Source organism: Protopterus annectens, chromosome 2.part2 (genome assembly GCF_019279795.1).
Source record: "Protopterus annectens isolate FY-2018-M chromosome 2.part2, PAN1.0, whole genome shotgun sequence".
NCBI classification, from domain to species: Eukaryota; Metazoa; Chordata; order Ceratodontiformes; family Protopteridae; genus Protopterus; species Protopterus annectens.
Genome location: NC_056730.1, coordinates 926,317,706 through 926,339,333, shown reverse-complemented (window position 1 = coordinate 926,339,333; position 21,628 = coordinate 926,317,706). Strand labels below are relative to the sequence as shown.

General features: G+C 35.2%; 1 protein-coding gene across 2 annotated transcripts in view; it reads left to right on the top strand.

Annotated features, from left to right (window-relative positions):
- Window positions 1-21,628, top strand: part of ACOT12 (acyl-CoA thioesterase 12) — a 772,547-nt gene that overhangs the window by 168,613 nt on the left and 582,306 nt on the right. For both annotated transcript variants that reach the window (XM_044064240.1, XM_044064239.1), the window contains exon 3: window positions 11,266-11,326. In XM_044064240.1, the coding sequence (XP_043920175.1) occupies window positions 11,266-11,326 (61 nt within the window). The remainder of the gene's footprint in view (window positions 1-11,265; window positions 11,327-21,628) is intronic.

Sequence of the window (21,628 nt, the reverse complement as noted above, 5' to 3'; positions counted from 1 at the left end):
TATGTAAAATATATATACACATGGATGTGTTTATAGGTGTATATTAAAATTAATATTAAAATTGATTGTACACACTAAAAATTAAAAATTAGAGTTTGGCTTGCCTTAATTTCAGGACTGGTTTGATGGAAACCATGTCATTAAGTCCTGGAGGTCTAGAGGCATCTAACCATAGTTGCCAAAAAAGTTCACGATACTCTAAACGGGCTTCCCACATACCGCCCCTGATGTCCTTGTTAACTATTTCTAGGACAAAAAAAGTAAAACTTGCATCCTTACAATCCTTTTTGTGCCGATATAATGCATTGTTAATATTTTCCTTACTAATTTCGTAGTAGTGTTCATAAATTCGTGTTTTTAGTTTCCTTTCTGTCTTACCTATGTAAAAGGAATTACAAATTTTACACTGGGCGATATATACAAGTCCTTGGGAAAGACAATTTGCATAACATTGACTATACAAGACCTTACTTCTACTTGGTAGTTCTATACGTGAAGCATTGCACAAGTAACAACATTGTGTGCAAGCTCCACATTTGTAAGTGCCTAATTTTGTTCCTTTTTTAAAATGACGTGAATTATGGCCAAACTCAAACAAGTTTTTAAAATTAAAATCCCTTCTGTATGTAAAATTTAAACTACTTTGTTTAAACAGATCAATATCAGTAATTTCCTGAAATTTTTGCCATTCTTTTGAAACAACACTCTTAATAATTGCTGAATCACCATTATAATCTAATATAAATGCATCCTGTTTGGTAGTATTTGATTTTATGTCATTGGAAGTGGTTCCTAAGTCATTCATAACATTGTCCTGACCTAATATAGGAAAAAATCTGTTCCTTCTACCATTAATAACTTCATTTTTTACTTCCTGAATAAGAGAATATGGGTACTCTCTATCTTTGAACATATCACAAACTTTTTCACATTCAATAATAAATTCACTGTCCTCCGATGTCATCCTACTAACCCTAACTAGCTGACCCTTGACCAGGTTCTTTTTTTGAAAAAATGGGTGGCCACTCTTAAAATGAAGATAGGAATTAGAAAAGGTTGGTTTTCTATAGATTTTTGAAGAAAATCTATCCTTTAACTTTGATATGCTAATGTCTAAATAGTTAAGAATATCCTCACTAATCTGATAAGTAAAATCCAAGAAACAAGTAGTTCCTTTTAGGTAAGACAAAAATTCCAGGAATGTTGATTTACCTGCTGTCCAAAAGATGCAAATGTCATCAAGAAAACGTTTGTAAAAAATCCAACATTCCTTGAATTCACAAGTATTTACAAAAGTGTGTTCCCACCAAGATAAAATTAAGTTAGCATAGGTTGGAGCACAATGAGCACCCATAGCTACACCCTTGGCCTGTTTGTAAAATTCATCTTCGTAATACATGAAATTGTTGTTTAAAATGATATCCATTAATGTTAATATAGTTAAAAATTCATTATTGGAAAAATTTCCGAATGTATTCATGTATTCTTCTAGCCAATTCAAGCCTGTCTCATGTGGTATACTACCAAATAAATCCACCACTTCTAGTGTAATAAAAAGTAAGTTTTGATGGAATAAATCTGGTTTTACCTGTCTAAGGAAATCCCATGAATCCTTTAATGTTGTTGGTCCTCCCCAGGATAAATCTTTTAGTTTGTTATCTACAAATTTGGCAAGTGGTGATGTAATTGCACCTTCAGATGCCACAATTAACCTAAGTGGGGGATCCACTACACACTTATGCACCTTTGGGATGCCAAATACAGATGGTACCCTAGGTTTTCTGTTTAGTAAAAAATCAAAGGTGTCCAAACCAATAGTACCCTCCAACAGTAAATCATTAAGCATAACCTGAATACGAGTATTCGCAATATTGACTTCGTTTATTGAAACAGTAACATATTTAGAACTGTTACTAAACTCATGTTTCATTTTGGATTAGTAAATAATTGAATCCATTAAAACAGTTCCACCACCCGTGTCTGGTTGCATAATTCTGATAGAATTATCTTTCTTCAGTATATCTAGTAAAACATATTCATCTTTAGACAAATTTGAAAAGACCTTGTGTTTTTCTGTTTCTTTTCTAATTTCTTTTTCCATAATGGCTTCAAGATTTTTCAACTGTGGATGAATAGGTGGATTGAATGTACTAGGTTTCCTTAAGGATGGTGTTGTAGATAGAAAGTTGGAATTATTTTGAAAAAATAAATTAAAATTCTTTTTCCTGATAAACATCTTTAAATCTATAATAGCTCTTGATATATTTACCTTTCTTAAGGGAATGTATTTAAAGCCCTTAGAAAATAAATGAAAATGATGTATATCAACGGAAACTGAGCTATAACTGAAAATATTGTAACCATCCCAAGACTGTATGGGATTCATACTAGCATTGCCACTCTGTTGAGAAGAATTTAATACCAGTCTGTCCCTCTCCTCTGTCGTCCATAATGGTTGTAATTGTATTGAACAAATGGCCTGTTCCGTATCCTGTTGGAACGCCTGGGAAGAGGTGGAAAAGACTGATCTAAAGGGAATTCCTTGTCTGGTATAAATATATCCTCATCTGCATTCACAATTTCAGTAGGTTGCTCATTTGAAGCTAAACCATCATACTCATTAGATTCAGGCACTTGATGTGTATAAGTAAACCTAGGTTTGGGATATGCTACACCATCGTTGTACTCTTTTAGGTCCCTATCCAGTTTACCCTGTTTCCTAGTAATATTAATCTTACAATTCTTGTCCACTTGAGTAAAAATATCATAGTACTTGATTTTTTCACTTTCAACTGTAAACATTAAATCATGCAAAATATTTTCATTCAAACTTTCCATGTCCTTAATAAGTAACAATTTTGTTCTCTCATTTTCATCCCTAATGGCTTTAACCACTTCTAAACCACAATCATTGAAAATATTTATCAGTTTCTTGTGAAATTCAGTGCCCTCTGTAACTTTGTTAGGGTATTTACATAACCTTAGTCCCTTAGGGACTATTTTGTGCTTAAGACATTCATCTAAATAAACATTATCTACTTCTAATTTTTTATATTTGTCCATAGACATATACAATTGATCTAAATTGTCTCTGTACGTAAAAAACTTGGTCTGACCAGAACTTGCTTTGTTGCTATTTACTTTGCCAAAATCATAATGTTTTTTTACAAAGTCTTGAAAATTTAGCGTAGTTTTCGCATTGGAAACTCTAGGTGAATTAAATAAATTGAGTTCACCTGAACAGCCGTTAGCTTTAGTTCCAGTGGTAGTTGGCGATAAAGTCACTATAACTTCTTCGGTTCGAAAAATAGCTGGTGTATCCAACAGTTCATTGGCCTTGCAAACAGTACCAAAAGTATTGTGCACCTTACTTCTGACTGCTTCCTTCGAAGCCATGGACGGTACAATTCTCTCTCTTGCTTCCTGGTTGTCGGGTAAGCCCGACGTTGTCGTAATGAAAGCAGAGCAGGCTGGGGTAAGTAGTTCTATGAGCTGGGACAGTTGCCCAATCATTTTCCTCAGTTCACCCTGCAAGGTGCTTCGTGGCATGTCTTCTAATTCGCCCTCCGGTAGCTCAGCCATAAAACCAAAAACTAAAAGAGACCAGCGAAAATGAGACCAAAACCAAACAGAAAATCACTGGGAGCACACCAATGGGAGGTACGATACTAGAACATACATTTTTTGTCAGTTTTTATAAATCATATACATTGTTATATATACACAACTTATAACTTATTATTTATTCACAATGTTCTTGGTATAAATTTGATTATTTATTTATTTACCACTACAAATGTTTTTTAATCAATTAGTTATACAACCACACATATATTTCTATATATTTACACTTTTATGGGTCAGATGTTTCACATTCCTTAACCAAAGCAAATACTTAGACAAGAGTTTCTTTTTTAGTATACTTTTTTAGTATACTTCCTTGTTAAATTGTATTATACTGCTTTATCATGGATTGTTTGATTGCTTATTATTCAATCAATTTTAATTTGATGTTAATTGTCAATTAGTTTTTATCAGGTGATGTATATATAGAACCTAGTAACTGCCATTAGTGTTTCTGATGAAGGTGTAACGAAAACGCTAATTTTGTTTGGAGAGCGTTCAAACATTTCTGTACTCAGTATTTGTTCTTCGTTTGTTCGTTGCTGCTGTGGTTTGCTTCATTAAACATCTTTCGTACCTCCCATTGGTGTGCTCCCGGTGATTTTCTGTTTAGTTTTGGTCTCATTTTCGCTGGTCTCTTTTGGTTTTTGGTTTTACTGCTAAAACATTCCTTGTTTAAGCAGTGCTTTGCAAGGATTACCTGTGCTTAGCAGAGCTTAGCTGAGTGCAGCAAAACAGGACTTAAAAATACATCTTATAATGTGTATTTGCCACATAAATGCTTAAGATCATGTCTGTGCATACATATAATATTTAGTCAAGGGTTTAAACATACTTCATATACTGTGTATTTGCAACATAAAATGATTAATAACCTGTCTGTGCATTCATATAAAAAGTAGTCAAGGGTTCAAGGGTTAATAGTACTTCTCATAAATGTGTATTTGCAAAATAAATTTAATAACCTGTCTATGTAATCATACAAAATGTAATCAGGATTTAACATAAATCTCATAATGTGTATTTACAAATTAACCTGTCTCTGTATTTGAGCCCTGCACCAACTGCACATAAGGCTGTCATTCTAACTATTTGGCTATGTGGCCATGTTTTCTGCTGCAGTACTTTTACATATATCTCTCCACTACATTTAAGCACAGCTGAGCACAATGGTGGGCTGCCAAACCCGCTCAGCTATGCTTAAACTTGACCTTTGCATTCCTAATTAAATGTATCCGTTTTTTATTTTTAGATGCCTGGCATGTGTCCATTACTGTACACCTCGCTGCGCCTTGCCACACAAACACACACACAAAAAAATTTAACTTTTTATTACATATGCATACATTGATATCCAACACTTTGACATTGCAGGAGGTATGTTACTCTTCTCCGGACACAGTAACCCACTTCCTACACTGATTCAATAACTGTGTTACATGGCTCTCCCTCAGTAACACACCTTCATTAATATGCATGGCGCGCTACTGAGTGGGTACTGCATACATGGCCACTGTACATTCTGTGTAGGCTTTTTACTATGCCAACATGGATTTTATTAAATCTCCAGGTATATCTTTCACTGACAGTACTTTAATACTTTGCATAGAGTCTATTCCTGTCATGTCTGCCTATTTTATGACATTTTTACATTTTATATGTATTTATTTAATATTTTAATGTTTTAAGCCTTATAAAACAAAAGATCTAAATATAATATGTACACAGACAGAAAGAAAAAGAAGTGGAATAGAAATGTAAAACAAAAATATTTAAAACTTAACTAAGTATCATGTTTCATCAGTAAAATTAACTGATCATTTCACAAAAGTTTTCATAAATGAATATATTCAAATCAGTATATCCCCTATGAAACCTAGCAACCCATTGTTGAGTTTATTAAAGCTTGGTATAAAAAAAACTGGTAACCGCTTTTATTCCAACAGTAGACAACCAATGTAAAAAAACTCATTAAATTCATTAAATCATGTGAATTCAAGCCAACAGCTAGTGATTTGCTTTAGCAATATATTTATTTAAATTTGTTCAAACTGTTTAAAATGATGAAAAATACAGGAATAATTTTAAACCAGCTGTGTTTGCTTCACAGGGTAAAAACTAGAAGTAATGATAGCAAATGACTTTTGAGAAGGGCATTTATTCCTACCCTTTTAATGACTGTGTCTTTGCCAAATTTTTTTAAACTTTTTTTTTTCTTTTGGGCATTTCCCTTTAAGCTCACTATTTTAAGGAGTTTGCCAACAAACAAATGTCCTATACCACCCTGATAGGTTTTCAAATGTGGAAACCCTTTCAAGGTCATGAAAGTTCAATTGAGTAAAACTAGAACATGTCCTTCAAGTGCATGTGTGTGTCCTTGACTTGAACTTCCCTTAGGTTTTCATGTAGTCTAGTTTTAAACATAAGCAAAGTATTTCCATTACAAAATACATCACAGGAAATTATTTTAAGAACATAAATTACGCTGATATTGGAACACTTGCAATGATCAGCAGGCTGCAAAACTGTACCTGAAACTGAATCCGCATAATATCCAGATATGAACTATCTGTAATTGATTGACATTGCTTACAGGTGCCCTAGCAGTAGGTACCTTTTACTTTTTTGTAATAATACTGCTACTGCTGTCAACTACTTTTGCTTCAAAATAGCCTTTCAGATTGCTTACTCTTAATAACAAAAGCAATGCATAACCAGTTAATTGATGATTATATTCTCTACCTCTCAGCAAATTTTAATTATTGCTAATAAGGTTTTTGATTTATTTGAAGACATCACTGTAAGCAACATTCCTAGTAGTTTTAAACTTGTTGTTTAATGAAGAGAAGGGGGTTATTAGTGGTGTTATTAATTCCCATTGTCATGGAAATTCAATGACAGATAATTGGGCCACATCTTTCCTCTCTTTCTGATTTTATTTGTTCAGAAGCACATTATGCAACCCTCAATGGATAGTCCTTTTCTAAAGTTAATTTAATCTCATTAGCCGTACTAAAAAATTAAATGTCAGCCAAAAACACATTGCCAATTGCTCCTTAACAATATTTACTTTAAAATGATATTGGTGCCTACTGTCATAGTAAAGATAGATATCCCATCATATTTAATATATACTTTTGTGTGCAACCTGTTCATCTCATTATTTTCTAAATGGTTAACATTTATACATAAAAACATTTTATTAACAAGTTTTAATTTTAACCACTCGGTCATTATATTGCATAGCAACATCCATAACATTCAGAAATTGACGACATTTAAATGTAGGCAGCAAGTTGTATAGCATTTAGCATTACTGCTTCACATTTTGGTCACTGGATACACTTCCTTCTGTACATAGTTTGTGCATTCTGCCTATATTCATGTGTTATTTTTTTTCCCACTGGGAGCACCAGATTGTCCCTGTGTATATGCAGTGTGTGTGTCTGTGTGTGCGTGTGTGTGTGTGTGTGTGTGTGTGTGTGTGTGTGTGTGTGTGTGTGTGTGTGTGTGTGAGAAACAGACTACTGGTCTGTCCATGATTTATTTCTACCTTACACTTGTTGCCATTAAGATAGACTTTGCTTTCCCATAACCCTGAAAATGAATGGGTGGCTATTTTGTTCCTTTGGAGCTAATGCTGTAAAATGAATATATAACAAATTGATAGCAATTTATTTTCCTTTTTGTGGAACTTGATTATTTTATAACCACTATTCAACAACCTCTCTCAATTAATGCATAATAGATTATCTGCATCTGTCTGAAAATTTGATCAGATTAATTGTTCAAAGACAGTTTGATCAAGTCCTGTTGGTTACATCTGATTTGAACATATATTGCTTTAAAGGAAATTTATTTGGCCAATCTAGTTGCTGTAGTAAGTATGCTGATCAGTGATATTAGGGTTAACGTTTATTTATTTATTTGCTTTTTTTAACCAGGAAAGTCCTTCTAGGAACTGAAATGCCCATTTTCAGTGGAGGCATGGGGAAAAAGCTCCAAAACAAGGATATAAATAGATTTTTGAAAATTCAAAAGAAAAACACCAAAAAAAACAAATGTCACCAAACATTATTTACAAAGTATTTCAAAGCAAAGTTATACTTTTTGTTGTGGTTAGTACTCAGCTTTTTGTTTGGTTACACCTCATAAGATAGACATGTAAAACAGCTATGTCTTTAAGGGTCATGTAAAAGTAGTCAAAGAAATGAAGTTTTGGCGCTGACAAGACTATAAATTCCATGGGAAAAGAGTTTGATAAGGAACAGATAAGTTGCTGTGGTCTCCATTCACATCCTATAAATCACAAGCAGTATCTCATGGGCTGAGTCAGACCACTTGTAAAGTGATAGAAGCTGCTTAAGGCAAGTAGAGCCCACATTGTATTGGGCTTGATAGTTAACAATAGAATGCCAACACCCAAACCACCATAGGCATTGCAGACTCTACATCACAGGGCTGAGATGGCTATAGAAGGCAATACTTAGGTCTGTCTGTACAGAGTGGAATCAGCTCAGGACAGTGTCATGAGGTCCTAGGTATGTGGAGAGACTAGGGCATGAATAAAACTGCAGCAAAGTCTTCATATAGAATTAAGTACCCAATTTGGTTGTATTCCATATATTAGAGTAATACGTTTAGCAAATGCTGACTCCTGGTCCTTACACTTAAGTGTCTCATTAAGAGCATTGCACAGATCTCACCCCTTGACCCAAATTCCATTGCATTCCCACCATAAGGAATGACGTGAGGAGTCAGAAGACATTATGCTCACTTACACTGTATTAGATCCTTTCATCTTGGAAGAAGAGAATTTCAAACAATGTAACTGGTATTTAGTTAATGTTGTCCTTCTGTAATCTTTAGCTTCATCACTGGCACACAGCTACTAAGTGGATGTCATCAGCATTGCAATGATACACCAAACCCCTTGTTCTCATGATTTTGCTGAGTAGAAGAATATATCTGTGGAGTCCTGTGTTAAATTATATCACAAGAGGTATTTTTACGAAGGACTTTGTAGTAGACACATCCTGTTTTTAGCTCCTTGAAATGTATGAAGCATGCCATTTCAACACTGTGGTGGTAGCACCACAGTAAAAATTGTTGTTGAATCGGGACTTGATGATCCATAGTATAATATGCTGTTAAGGTATCAAGGAAGACCATGAAATAATAAAACAATTGATAAATGCCTATATTTACACTTTTTGTTATCATAGAATTATATTAATATAATATAATACTAGGCTTCAGCCACTGTTTGCCATAAATATGTATTCTGTGTTATAATAAATGAAAATATATATCCATTGATTCCTTTAATGTGTCCACCTTCTGTAATTGCCCTTTTCTGTACTGGATAATATACTGCTCAGATGACCACTCACATGTGCCATAAAATATTCCAATTCTTTCTGCCAAAACATTCAAGCTAACTGAAATATTTGTTGACTTAAATATTTTATATATAACATCTGCCTGATTATTTTTAATTCATTTGTACTCCATTCTCTTCTTTAAATAAGCATACTAAAGAAAACATACAATTTCAGTAGCAAAAGAAAGCATGCCTTGGAACAAACTAGAAAAAAAAAACAAGCAAACAAAAACAAAACAAACAAAAAAAATGGACTGTCTTTGAAAATATCTAATTTCCGTATTGTAATAAATTAATTTCTTATTTTTCATTCTTTAAAAAATAACTATGAGAAAACATCACCAATGTTATGATGCTACATAAAATTATCTTAGCATGTTGTAGATTTAATTTAAAGCACAATCTAGCAGGCATATCTTCTTGTAAACAAGTATTAAAATCATCTGCCTAGCTCATAAGTACATAGAGAATATTATACAGGAAACTCTGATATAATGGAAATGGTGCATGAACAAAGCCTGACGTTTACACTTCTGCTTCCCATTATACTTTAAGATAAGTCTTCTCCCAGTTGCAATATACAAGTGATACTTTTAATTGCTGTATGGCTGCTATTATAGTCACTCCTAAACCTTCCTATTTCCAGGACTAGAGTTTAATTTGGAATGCTAACTTAAATATTCAAAGTAATTAATTCAGACTCTTGACTATGGATTTCCTGCAAAATAGATGTCAGATGAATTTTGCTTCTTAAAGGAGAACTCTACCTCGGCATTCAAAATGTATATTTTATTTGTTATATCTTTGTATTTTGTGCTACTGTAATGCATAAAACTCATTATAAATGCTTCTTATAATATTTTAGTGTGTTTTCCCCAAAAAATGGCTGTCACAGCCTGTCATATTAACATTATTTTGTTTTAATGCTGTTTTAATGCTGCATATTTCATTTCTCCAAATCCATTGCAAGTTTCCTTTATGCAAGTTATCCAAGATATAAGGACATAGTTTTTGGTCCTTCTGATTGACATAGAATGGCAGTAGTGTGAGTCAATGGCGTCTTACACTGCTGCATAGTTAGTACAAGGTGCTAAAGTTCTGAGTTGTTAATGAGTTGTGACATGTACCCAGGGTACACTGTTTCATTCCTTCAACCTTCATTTGCCTATCTGTGTCTCTAAGCAAGTTGCTCAACCAGGGAATGCTCATGTGTTACCTCTGAAAAGGGACAGTTGTGCCCAGTGCATTTACCTGGTCAAGAAATAGGTAAGACAATACACATCTTATGAAACATGACTGCCCATATTTTTCCCTCAGAGCTTCTTCTGAGCTGTTCACTGTAGATATATATCTCCAACAAAAGAAAGTAACAAAAATGTAGGCTTTTGTAAGGATGTAAATTTGTAGCCCTGCAATTATTGACAGACCCAGTCCCTGCAATCTTACTGAGGTGACAAAATCTCACTGTAGTAAACAAACCTTGCTTGATGACATGTTACTTTAAAGAACATGTCAGGAAGGGGCATGCAAACCAATTCTGGTATTATCCAGTGTATGGAAGATCTTTTTTTATCCTGAATGTTATATAAATAGAAATATTCTTTATTTACTCAAAAGTATTTTACTTATATAATTCCAGCCCTGTTCCAAAACAGTACAGCACCTTTATATAATTATGCATCAAAATAAGGGCAACCTTTAGTTCTTCTATTTGGTTTGAGATTTCTTCTTGTATTACATTTTCTCACTTCTGTTGCTTTATTTGTTTCCTCCTTTATTATATATGATTGGCCAATGTGTTTTTTAGTGGTTCCCCTAGATTTATGATGTTTACATTGCATTTTTACAGTTTTTGTTAAATCATTGTTTAAATTTATTTTGCTTGTTTCTTTTCTCATTGTACATCTATTTTCTTGTGTTTTATTCATCGTACTGAACTTCACAGGGCACATGACTTATAGTGGATACAAGTATATGAACTTTCCCTTTGTCTTCACTCACCCCCTCCCACATTATTGTTGGAGGTGAATTTCAGCACAGTGTGACCTTTTTCAGAAATGTTTTGAAAAAAGATGTTATTTATAAAGTGTGTTAAATATGATGACTGGAAGGTGTTGCTCTTATTATTTGCAGTGCTACATGTTCTAATCTGTGTTTTTGAGGTTAGAATCCATGGTTTGTAGCCTTCTTCCAATTATTCTTGCAGACTGTGACATGTAGGCCATGTTATTTGACCCTTTTTTTTGTTTTCTTAACAGAGTGGGGCAAATTATCAATATCAAGGCAAAAGTAAACCGAGCTTTTAATACAAGCATGGAGGTAAGTAGTTCATGAGAATATATGTCATTGAGCTAATGCTTTGTGCACCATAACTTACTGTGTAACATGGGATTCAGACCATAAAGGGAAACCAGGGCAAATATAAATAAATCAGCATTACTGAAATATTTTCTAGGAAGCTCTACATTTGAGGCAAAAGATATACTGATTTGCAATTTTCTAACTTAGTTCTGTGTAACCCTTTAGAGGTCATATGAATGTTAATTGTATTCACATTCTCAAACAGTGAGATTTGTTAGAGTCACGTGAGCTAAACTAGGACACTGGTCATCCAAGTAAATGTTGAATTTCATATATGGATTATTTTGCCATTAAAATGGACTTTGATACCAGATTATTGTACCAAAATCTTTACCAACAACTGATGTAGTACTCATTATATCAAAGGCTTGATAAAGTATTGTTTCTTATTGTAATTGCAAAAAGAATATGAAAGTTAAAAGTTATCAAGTCTTCATATATCATGCAGTCTTAATGACTCAATGCTATTTCATTGTTGAAAGTTGTATAACATATCAGTATTATATTTTGTATTAAGGTAATGCTTTTCAGAGAGGGTTGGTATAATAGCTAAGGTCTTAAAGGTGAAGTGTATTTTTTTTTATAATTTCGTTTTGTTATAATTATGTCCTCATCTTGAAAAGTGGGCTTTCTTATTCTAAAATGTGTAGTTTTTATTTGATTACTTAGTGGTCCTGTATTTATTAAGTTTAATAAACTAGTATTTCTGTTTACTGCATGCTGAGCAACTGTCCATTTACTTCCTGATTCTGTGTCATCCAGCACCGCCTTCTGATGATGTATGAGGAGCAGTTCATTAGTGGATTGGCATATGTTCTGTAGTCTGCATCAGATTTTATTACAGTGTAACCAGAATGCTGCACTAACAGTGACTCAGTAACTCAGGCAACAAATCAAATAATAAACACAGTTATATTCAAGTGGAAGGTAGAAAAAGTAAGATGGAACAGGATAAGGTTCTTAGTAAAACATATAATGTTTGGCATACAGTGCAGTAAAACAAATGTAAAACTAATACTACTGATGGTCGAGCAAGTTATCCTCGAGCAACTGAAGGGAGCTGTAAAGGAATGCATAGAAAAAATAAAGAAAATGAAAACTTTATGGACTGGTTACATTTCAAAGTTGCAGTTTAAATGTGAATGGCTTTAAGTCAAAACTGAGGAGATTAATGATTAGCATATGGGTCACATTTGTTATGTTTGATGTCTTATGCCTAGTAGAAGTTCATATAAGAGAGGATAAGTCACTTGAAATAGATAGAAGTCATCCAGTCGGACTTTACTGGTAAGCAAATGTTAAATAAATAAATAATATAAATAATCTTAAAACAGACAGCAGTATAATCTAAAGGGGAGAGGATTGTTCAGGGATTTTAGTAGTGCTGAAAAGGAAAGCTAATTGACGGAACAGCAGGATGGCTAGAGGTATGTATGGTAGTAGTTACAATGAAAATGGAGAATATTGAGTATAGTGTGTATGTATGCCTAAGCAGTGTCATCTGAAAGTAAACAAAAATTGAAAAATTAAAACCTTTTTTGCTATAAACATTAAAATTATATTGGCAGGTGATTTTAATATAAATATAATTGATAAAAATGAAAACCTACTATAGATTTAAAAGGTTGGCCAGAAAGGTGTAGTTTAGGTAAATTATACTCAGACATGTCAAAAAAATCAAGCCATATACAAGGACGGAAATGTTTAAAAATAAACTACTTGGAGTTTTTCCACACTTTAATGGCAATGCCTATGAAAAACTGTTCACAGAAACCCCATATAAGCATGTTAATAGCTGCATAGAGGCAGCTGTACCCACCAGGAAGAAGTACAGAACTAACTCAAAACAACAAGCCACCCTGGTGGAATCACAACATCAATAGGCTGTATAACAGAAGAAAGAAAATCATGGCAAAAATTAGGAGGTGCACTATCCAGAAGGATAAAAATGCTCTTATCAAACTAAGCAAACAACGCAGAGGACAAATAAAGTCTACCAAAGCCAAATCTGGGGTAAATGTAGCCTCCCAGGCCAAGGACAACCACAAGGCATTCTTTATTTATGGCTGCAACCTCAAAGGTAATACACAGTTGTGTGCAGAGCTCATTGTAAATGGAGTCACCTATACTGAGCCAGAAGATTTAGCAAACCTACTAACCAACAAATTCAGATCCAGCTTTACCCCTCTGTCCTCATCAACCTTTTCTAAGGAAATGCCATCAAATGTAACCCCCTGCTATCACTAGAGGACAGGTCCTTAATGTTCTCTCTAACACTAAGAACACTGCATCAATGGGCCTAGACAATATCCCAGGATGCCTTCTAAATAGCATGAAACATGGTCTGTCAGGCCATCTGGAAATTCTGTTTAACTGTAGCATCCAAACAGGCTTCATGCCTCATGAATGGAGAGCAACAACAGTCAACCCTCTGCACAAAGTGGGTCATCTACAGGCATTGGAAACTACAGACCCATAAGTCTCACTAGTCTCATATGCAAAGCCATGGAAAGAATTATAATGGAAATGATCATTAATGACATAGGAAGCCTCTAGATACTAGATCCAACCCAATTTGCTTTCGTGAAGGGCAGGTCATGCTTACTCAACCTGGTGGACTTCTTTGAGAAGGTCACCAAAGCAATGAATGAGAGCAAAATGGCTCACACTGCCTACCTTGACCTGGTGCAAAAAACGAACTCGCAAACTGACACAGAAAAAAATAAAACACGCAGAGTCTATTTTCTGGGTAAAAAAATCCTTCACTGGTGTATCCTAGTACCTCAGCTACAAAGCCTTCAAGGGATAAATGACACCAGAAAAACATTCAATATATCTCACTTCAAGTCACCAGTTAATTATGGTAACACCCATTTTAAGTAATATAGCCATTACAAATGCATGCACATTAAAGTGATACATCCACTTTTACTTAAACTACTCCAATATTCCACGTTTCTCACATTTAAAAACAGTACATTAAACATTATGCATTTAATGTCTATACATTCAAATTACTATACATTCAAGTTAACCTACAGGTTAAGTCCCAAAGGAAATAATGTATTGAAATTAATGATGGACCTGGTTTCTAAAGCCAATACTCTTTCCCTAAATAACTCCCCATGTTGGCATGTAGGCTTAGCTAAAACACTAAAAAATAAGGAAGAATCAGAGCCCCCATGGTTGGAACAAAAATGGCTGGCAACTGGACTATCTAATCTCCTATGCCTGATATTCCCTATATGTTCCAAAATACATATCTTCACTTGCCTTTTAGTCTGTTCGATATACCACTTATTCGGCAAACAACCACATCCCACAATATAAACAACTCCACTAGAATGACAAGTAAAACTTTGCCTAGCATTGTATACTCTGTCATTAATCTTGTTGCCATGTAAATTTCTTACTCTAGGACAGACTTTACATTTGAAACAAGGGAAACATCCCAGCTGGCAGCCAATCCCCACTTTATAATTTTTCCTGTTGAGCAACTCCTTCAGATTCAAAAACCTCTTATATGAAAAAATAATATTTATTGGAAACACACCTTTAGTCATGTCTCCCTGTGCAACTATGGGCCAAAATTTCCTAACTAAATTTGTCAATACTTCAGAAAAGGGTAAAAACCCACTATCAAAAACATTCTGTCTACTTTCCCAGTGGGGACCAGAACCTCCCCAAATCTTTTGAAGGTGATATGACCCCTTCGACGGTTGCCTAAAACTTTATCTTCTGTCTTAGCTAATACATTGACTTGATAATCCCTTGATATCAGTTTGTTTCTTACTGCGGCAAACTCCCTGCCAACCAAACTTTTATCAGGTGTGTTGTTGAAAATGCATTTATATTCCCCATACGGTAGTGAGTCCAATAAATGGAGGGAGGGGGGTGCATGCTAGAGGCCAATAAAAAATTGTTGGCTGCAGTTTCTTTGTGGTAGGGTCTAAACTAAACAACTTTATCCTGACCCACATAAAGCTCCAAGTCTAAGAACTGTATCCTCTCTCTATTAGTCTTGAAAGTAAATGACAACCCAAAATTATTCCCTTCCAAATTCATCATGAATTCCTCGAAACGTCCCATTTCGCCTTTGCATACAAAAATTAAATCATCTATGTATCTTTTATAGATGATTACACAATTGGAAAAAATCTGTTGTTATAAATGAACACATTTTCAAAGAAATTCATGAAAATGATAGCATAGGAAGGTACAAATGAGGCACCCATAGCGGTGCCTCCCTTTTGTAAAAATAACTAATCCTCAAATTCAAATAAATTATGGTCAAGCTAAACTTCAAAAGTTGTAAAATATAACTAGTTCTAGGACCCTCGCCCAACAGTCTAGCTACAGCTTCCAAACCTAATGAATGGCTAATGCTGGTGTACAATGCCTTGACATCCACACACACCTAGTAAAATTCCTGCTCCCAAGACATCCCCCTTATCAACTCACAAAAATCCAGACTGTTCCTGATATATGAAGGCACCCTCAAGACATAATTTTTCAACTGTTCATCCAAAAAAAATCCCTACATTTTGTAAATACCCCCCCCCTGACACTATTGGTCTTCCCGGTGGGTCCACTAAGCTTTTATAGATTTTGGGAATGGTGAAAAATCTGTCTTTTTTGAGGCTGTTAATAAACAATTTCCTGACATCCCTCATATAAAAGTAACCAAGCCTTTCTCCTCTCTCTAATATTTCCATTAGGAAGTTAAACCTAACCATTGGGTCATGATCTAACTTCAAATAAACATTCTCATCATGTAATAATTCATGAGCCATCTTGGCATATTTTTCTTTAGATAAAGTGACCCAATTACCCCCTTTGTCTGACTGAGTGAAAAACAGGTTCTCATTGCTTTTCCTTAAAGTTTGCAAAGTTAACCACTCTTCCTTAGTTAAATTGTACATTTTCTGCTTTTTCAAAAAAACTTTGTATTCACGCTCAATTTCTCTGCATAATGTTTTTTTCAAAAACATTTATAGCAACAGTATTCGTAGGGAGAACAAAACTAATAACATAAGTCACAGTTGGAACTTTTAATTTCCCATACCCAATGATGAACCTGCCTCCCACATTACCAATGTCATTCACATGTTCATCTTCAGCACATGTTCTTCCCTGAAATCGTTCTCATAAAATTCTGGATCATTTAAATTGACAAAAACATTTTCATGCACTGATAAATTCAACAATGAAGCATCCAAACTCATCATATCATTTTCCTCTATCACATTGCTTGACTGCAGGTCATTAAAGTTATTCTGAACATTTTTGTTATGAAAAAACATCCTACAATTTGATTTTCTACAGAAATGCCCTACTTCCAATAATATATCTGCTAAACTAGGAAAACATGTTGGTACAAACTTCATACCTTTGCTCAATTAACGCTTAAAGTCCTCATCAATTTCTAAACACGAAAGATTAATAATGTCAAACTGCTCCGGCTCAACATACCTACTGGGCAAAAGTTCTTCACCTCTGAAATGAGTTGGAACAATGTCCAAACAGACTTCTTCTACTGTTTGACCGACTGCCGTTGTTTCTTTGCCATTTCTGGCCCCTTCTCCTCGATTGTTGGGGACTGCTTTGCTGCTGCTGCTGCACTGTCTCGCTGGATTCCATGTTTAAATTTTCAAACAATACACTCTTCCTGCTGCTGGACGCTGTCTCACTAGACGAAACAGAGGAACTCCTCGATGTGCAGAAATTCCCATCAATTTGCTGACTTTTTGCTCTACTCCTTTCAGATTTTCTCTGCCACGAGAAAATCTGATTATTCTCATAGTCCTTAATGTCACGCTCCAATTTACATTTTTTTGCGAAGGCTGATATCCCCTTCTACTTTGGATACTTTCATTTTAATGTTCCTCATTCTATCAGTGAAATGCTCATTAGGAACGATTTTTGACAGCTTCTCATGTAAGTGCAAGATGCCTAATTGCACTTTTTCATGTGTCCGGAGGTTATGTTTAACCAGGATTTTTAGCCATGCTGTTGTGCAGGTTAACGAAAGTTTTCCACTCCTCCAATAAATCTGATTCCTTCTCAGTAAACTCAAATGCTGGAAGGTGGTCAACTCTAAGACCGTGAGGAGTCAGATTGGAGGCCAAATATTTGTCAAGAAGATTGGTGTCATAAAACAGAGTTATCTCTTTGACTACAAGTCTCTCCAACTTTTCAGATTCATTGGCCCGTAGACCAACATCCCTCAGGGACCACAAATCTCCTGTAGCAAATTTTTCTTCTCAATCTCCACAGCTCTGAGAAAGAAAGAGATTCACTGCCCGATGATGAGCCGGTCATAGAAATACCCAGAAAACTCCAACAGATATGTTGCAAAAAACAAACTCAAACACATAGAAAAAATATAAAACACCTAGAGTCTATTTTCTGGGTAAAAAAATCCTTTACTGGTATAGCCTAGTACCTCGGCTACAAAGCCTTTAAGGGATAAATAACACCAGAAAAACATTCAATATATCTCACTTCAGTCAAGAGTTAATTATGGTAGCACCCATTTTAAGTAATATATCCATTACAAATGCATGCAAATTAAAGTAATACATCCACTTTTACTTAAACTACTCCAATATTCCACATTTCTCACATTTAGAAACAGTACATTAAACATCATGCATTTAATGTCTATACATTCAAATTACCATACATTCAAATTAACCTCCAGGTTAAGTCCCAAAGGAAATAATGTATTGAAATTAATGATGGACCTGGTTTCTAAAGCCAATAATCTTTCCCTAAATAACTCCCCATGTTGGTATGTAGGCTTAGCTAAAACTCTGAAAAATAAGGAAGAATCAGAGCCCCCATGGTTGGGGTCAAGGTATTTCACACAATCCCCACAGTCAGGCAGTTGACAAACATAAGAGGTTAGGTACAAACCTTTATGTCACCTGGTAGATAACCAGCTGGCTCACAGGCAGGACCCAGAAAATTAGACTTGGAGAGTCCACCTTTACAAAGATGCTAGCCACAAGTGGAGTCCCTCAGGGATCTGTCCTGGGACTGCTCCTTTTTGGCATTTACTTCTCTTTAGTCAAGGCCAATGTCAGTGGCCACTGGCTGACTAAACCTGCAGAAGATCGCAAATTAGGAGCTGCCATTGAACCTCACACTGACACAAATGTTCTCCAGGAAGGGCTGATACAGACAAATAACTTGTGCCCCAGCTACAGACTAAAACTAAATGCCAAGAAATGCATAATAGTATCCTTCAGGAAGTCATCCACCCCTGGTAGCTGTTATCTTGACAACACATCCCTAAGACTTGCCCAGTAGTCAGGGACTTGGGGACTCACATAGACAGTAATCTAGCATTTGACCATCATGTGTCTACAGTAGTGAGGAAATCATTCTATGGCGTTCAGCTTATAAACAAAAGTATGTCATCTAGGTCCCAAGAGGACTTTGTTCCACTCTATTCTGCATTCATCAGACTTATCATTGAGTGCAATGCGCCATGTGGTATGTACCTAACCAATCATATCCAACAACTGGAATGTCCACAGTGGTTCCTCACTAAAACAATACAGGGTGTAAGTAAAATGTCCTGTGAAAACCAACTCAAGGCCCTATCCTTGTATTCTGTCTTCTACAGGCTGTTGAGGGGGATCTATGTCTGGCATATATGGCATTGTCATACCCCGCTCTTATGGACTTGCATATTCACAAAACAAACAGCACCAACATTACTCATTCTGAAGACTTAAATCTTGCCTGTGATATAAATAGGATCTGCTGGAGCAACAGTTATGTATCCTAGAGACTACCCAATCTCTGGAACAGGCTCCTCATCCATGTGAAGCAGAGTTCCTCCCTAACCCAATTCAAGTGTAGCTTGGACAGTTGGATGGGGAACAGGAACAGGAGATTTATCCCTGGTTTGACACCTATGTCTCTTATGGACACAGGCAGCCTATAAATGGTTAATCTCCCAGGCCTCTGCTTGTAAATGTTTTATCTCCCAAGCTCCTGCTTACACTTATCAAGGATACAATAATTTGTCAGAGGTTTGGGATGTATGGCTAGGCTTAAAAGGCCCTTGTGGTCATTAGCTTACTAAACATCTATATACCTATGAATTTATGAACTCTGTGGAACTGATTTTTCTGACGATGTATCTGTTTGTAGTGAATTTAATGATGAACAAAATAAAATTTTAAAGGGAAAAAGAATAAAGTGAAACTGTCCCATATGTAGAAATATTTGGTTTTACCAAGAAGTGGATGTACCATGGAAATAACACTTAGATATGAAATGGTTTTATAAAACATGGAGTGAATGGTAGTCTAACTCGAAAACAAAAGTAAAGGTTATATATTCATTGCAGTGAATGGTATAGAGGAAGAGAGAGATCAAGTTGGAAGAGATCATGTATACTCTGCATAATAAGGGAACACTGGGGACTTGAAAGGTAAAGAACTGTAAAGGATAATACATGCAAGAAATATAACACAATGGAAAGATGTCTTATGAAGTAAAGCTTCAGAGCTAAAGGAAAATGAATTAATAAACCATTTATTAAGTGTAAATTAAAAAAAAAGAGATGCTAAGAGAGAATTTAAAAGATACACAAAGTAATAGTTGGAATATTCAAGGGAAAATAATGCAAATAATTAATAGATGCTTATGGGAAATGCATGGAAGTAATGCAGGTGCAGAAAGAGTGTACAGTTCAATGTAAATTTAAAGTTATAGCAAAAGAAGGAAGAAAGAAAATTAGAGCTAGATGAGTTGATAAAAGGCTATGATTATTACAGGTCCTTAACAGAACAGCAGCAAGAGTTCTTTTTGAGAGACCTGAATGAATGGTATGGCCACAATTTGTGCAACAAAGTACGTTAAGCAAATTATGGCCTAAAGTAGTTATGTCACCTTTGTTATATTTTCTAGGTATTCACTAAATGGCTAACTGCTCTAAGCATGAATGAGCTTTACTGAGTTTAATGTTGTTGTTAACCAAAAAGGCAATCAAGAGGAAATGGAAGATGATCCTTTTCCTAAAAAAAAAAAGATCAAGATCTGTAGGTACTGTTACAAGATACTGGTAGAAGAGAATTCAGATGGTTTACTGAGGTATCTAAGCATAATTATATGAGTAAATAGCTACCCTGAACTAAGTGGGACAGTGACTGCTACCTAATGTAGGAGGATGGCCTGTATTTTTCTTAAGGAAAAGTATTATTCTAAGGTTATAACAGTGTATATAGTATACCCTTATAGCTCTTTTCCTAAAGCTAATGTTACCTTTGCTTATTAAATGCTGTTATTTAATATGTTCTATGGTCCTATGTCATACTGAGATAAGAGATATGTGCTTGTTTTCATACAGTTGTTCAGATCAAGTGTATTGTTTATAAATATTCAAAATATAAGCTGCCTACATTTGTAATGGACCACATAAACCAGATGATATCACAGTCCTATTTGTGACTATGATTTTGAGGATGAGGATGCTGCTGCTGATGATTGCGGTGATAATGCTGATGATGACTGTGTTAAAGGATTGTGGTGCCACTAGTAGTTGCTGTTCAGTCCAGACACTGCCAGCTATGTCGGCCAGAAGGATGAAACCCTGACTATGCCCCAGGTGACACAGGACCAATTAATAACTTGGGTTCTAAAGAAACCATTTTTAAGGATGAAAGTAAGTAGCAAATAATGATTGAATGGTCTCAAGAAATGGATTGGTCTCAGTCCTGCTGTAGAGGTAACACTTGTAAGGTAGACCAGCAATGTGTGCTGCATGAATGAAGAGTGGGACACAAAGACATGAGACTGCCATCAAGCAGACTGTCATCCAGCTTGGCAAAGTGGGCATCAGAATAGCAGACCTGAGTTAGGCCTTATGTGCCTGTTAGACAAAGTGAGTGTCAGAATAGAGTAATCGAGTTAGGCCTTATGTGCCTGTTAGCCAAAAGGAAGAAGATGTTAGGAGCAAGTAAACATCTTCTAACTCCACAGTGGGTGACAGCAGCAAATTCCTAGGTCTCATCTTCTTCACTTGGTGCCACTGGACATGTGGATGTGAGAGGAATAAATTGGTAAATAGGGAATGAAGGCTTGATAGCTATAAGAAGAACAGGAAGAAATGGAAAACAAAAACAGATTAATAATATGATCCTGTCAGGTAATGTTAATACTAAACAAATATTTACTGCAACACCTGTTTGATAAGCAGGCTAGTCTAATCAAAATCAACCAGGTGTTTTATTGCTCCTGCAA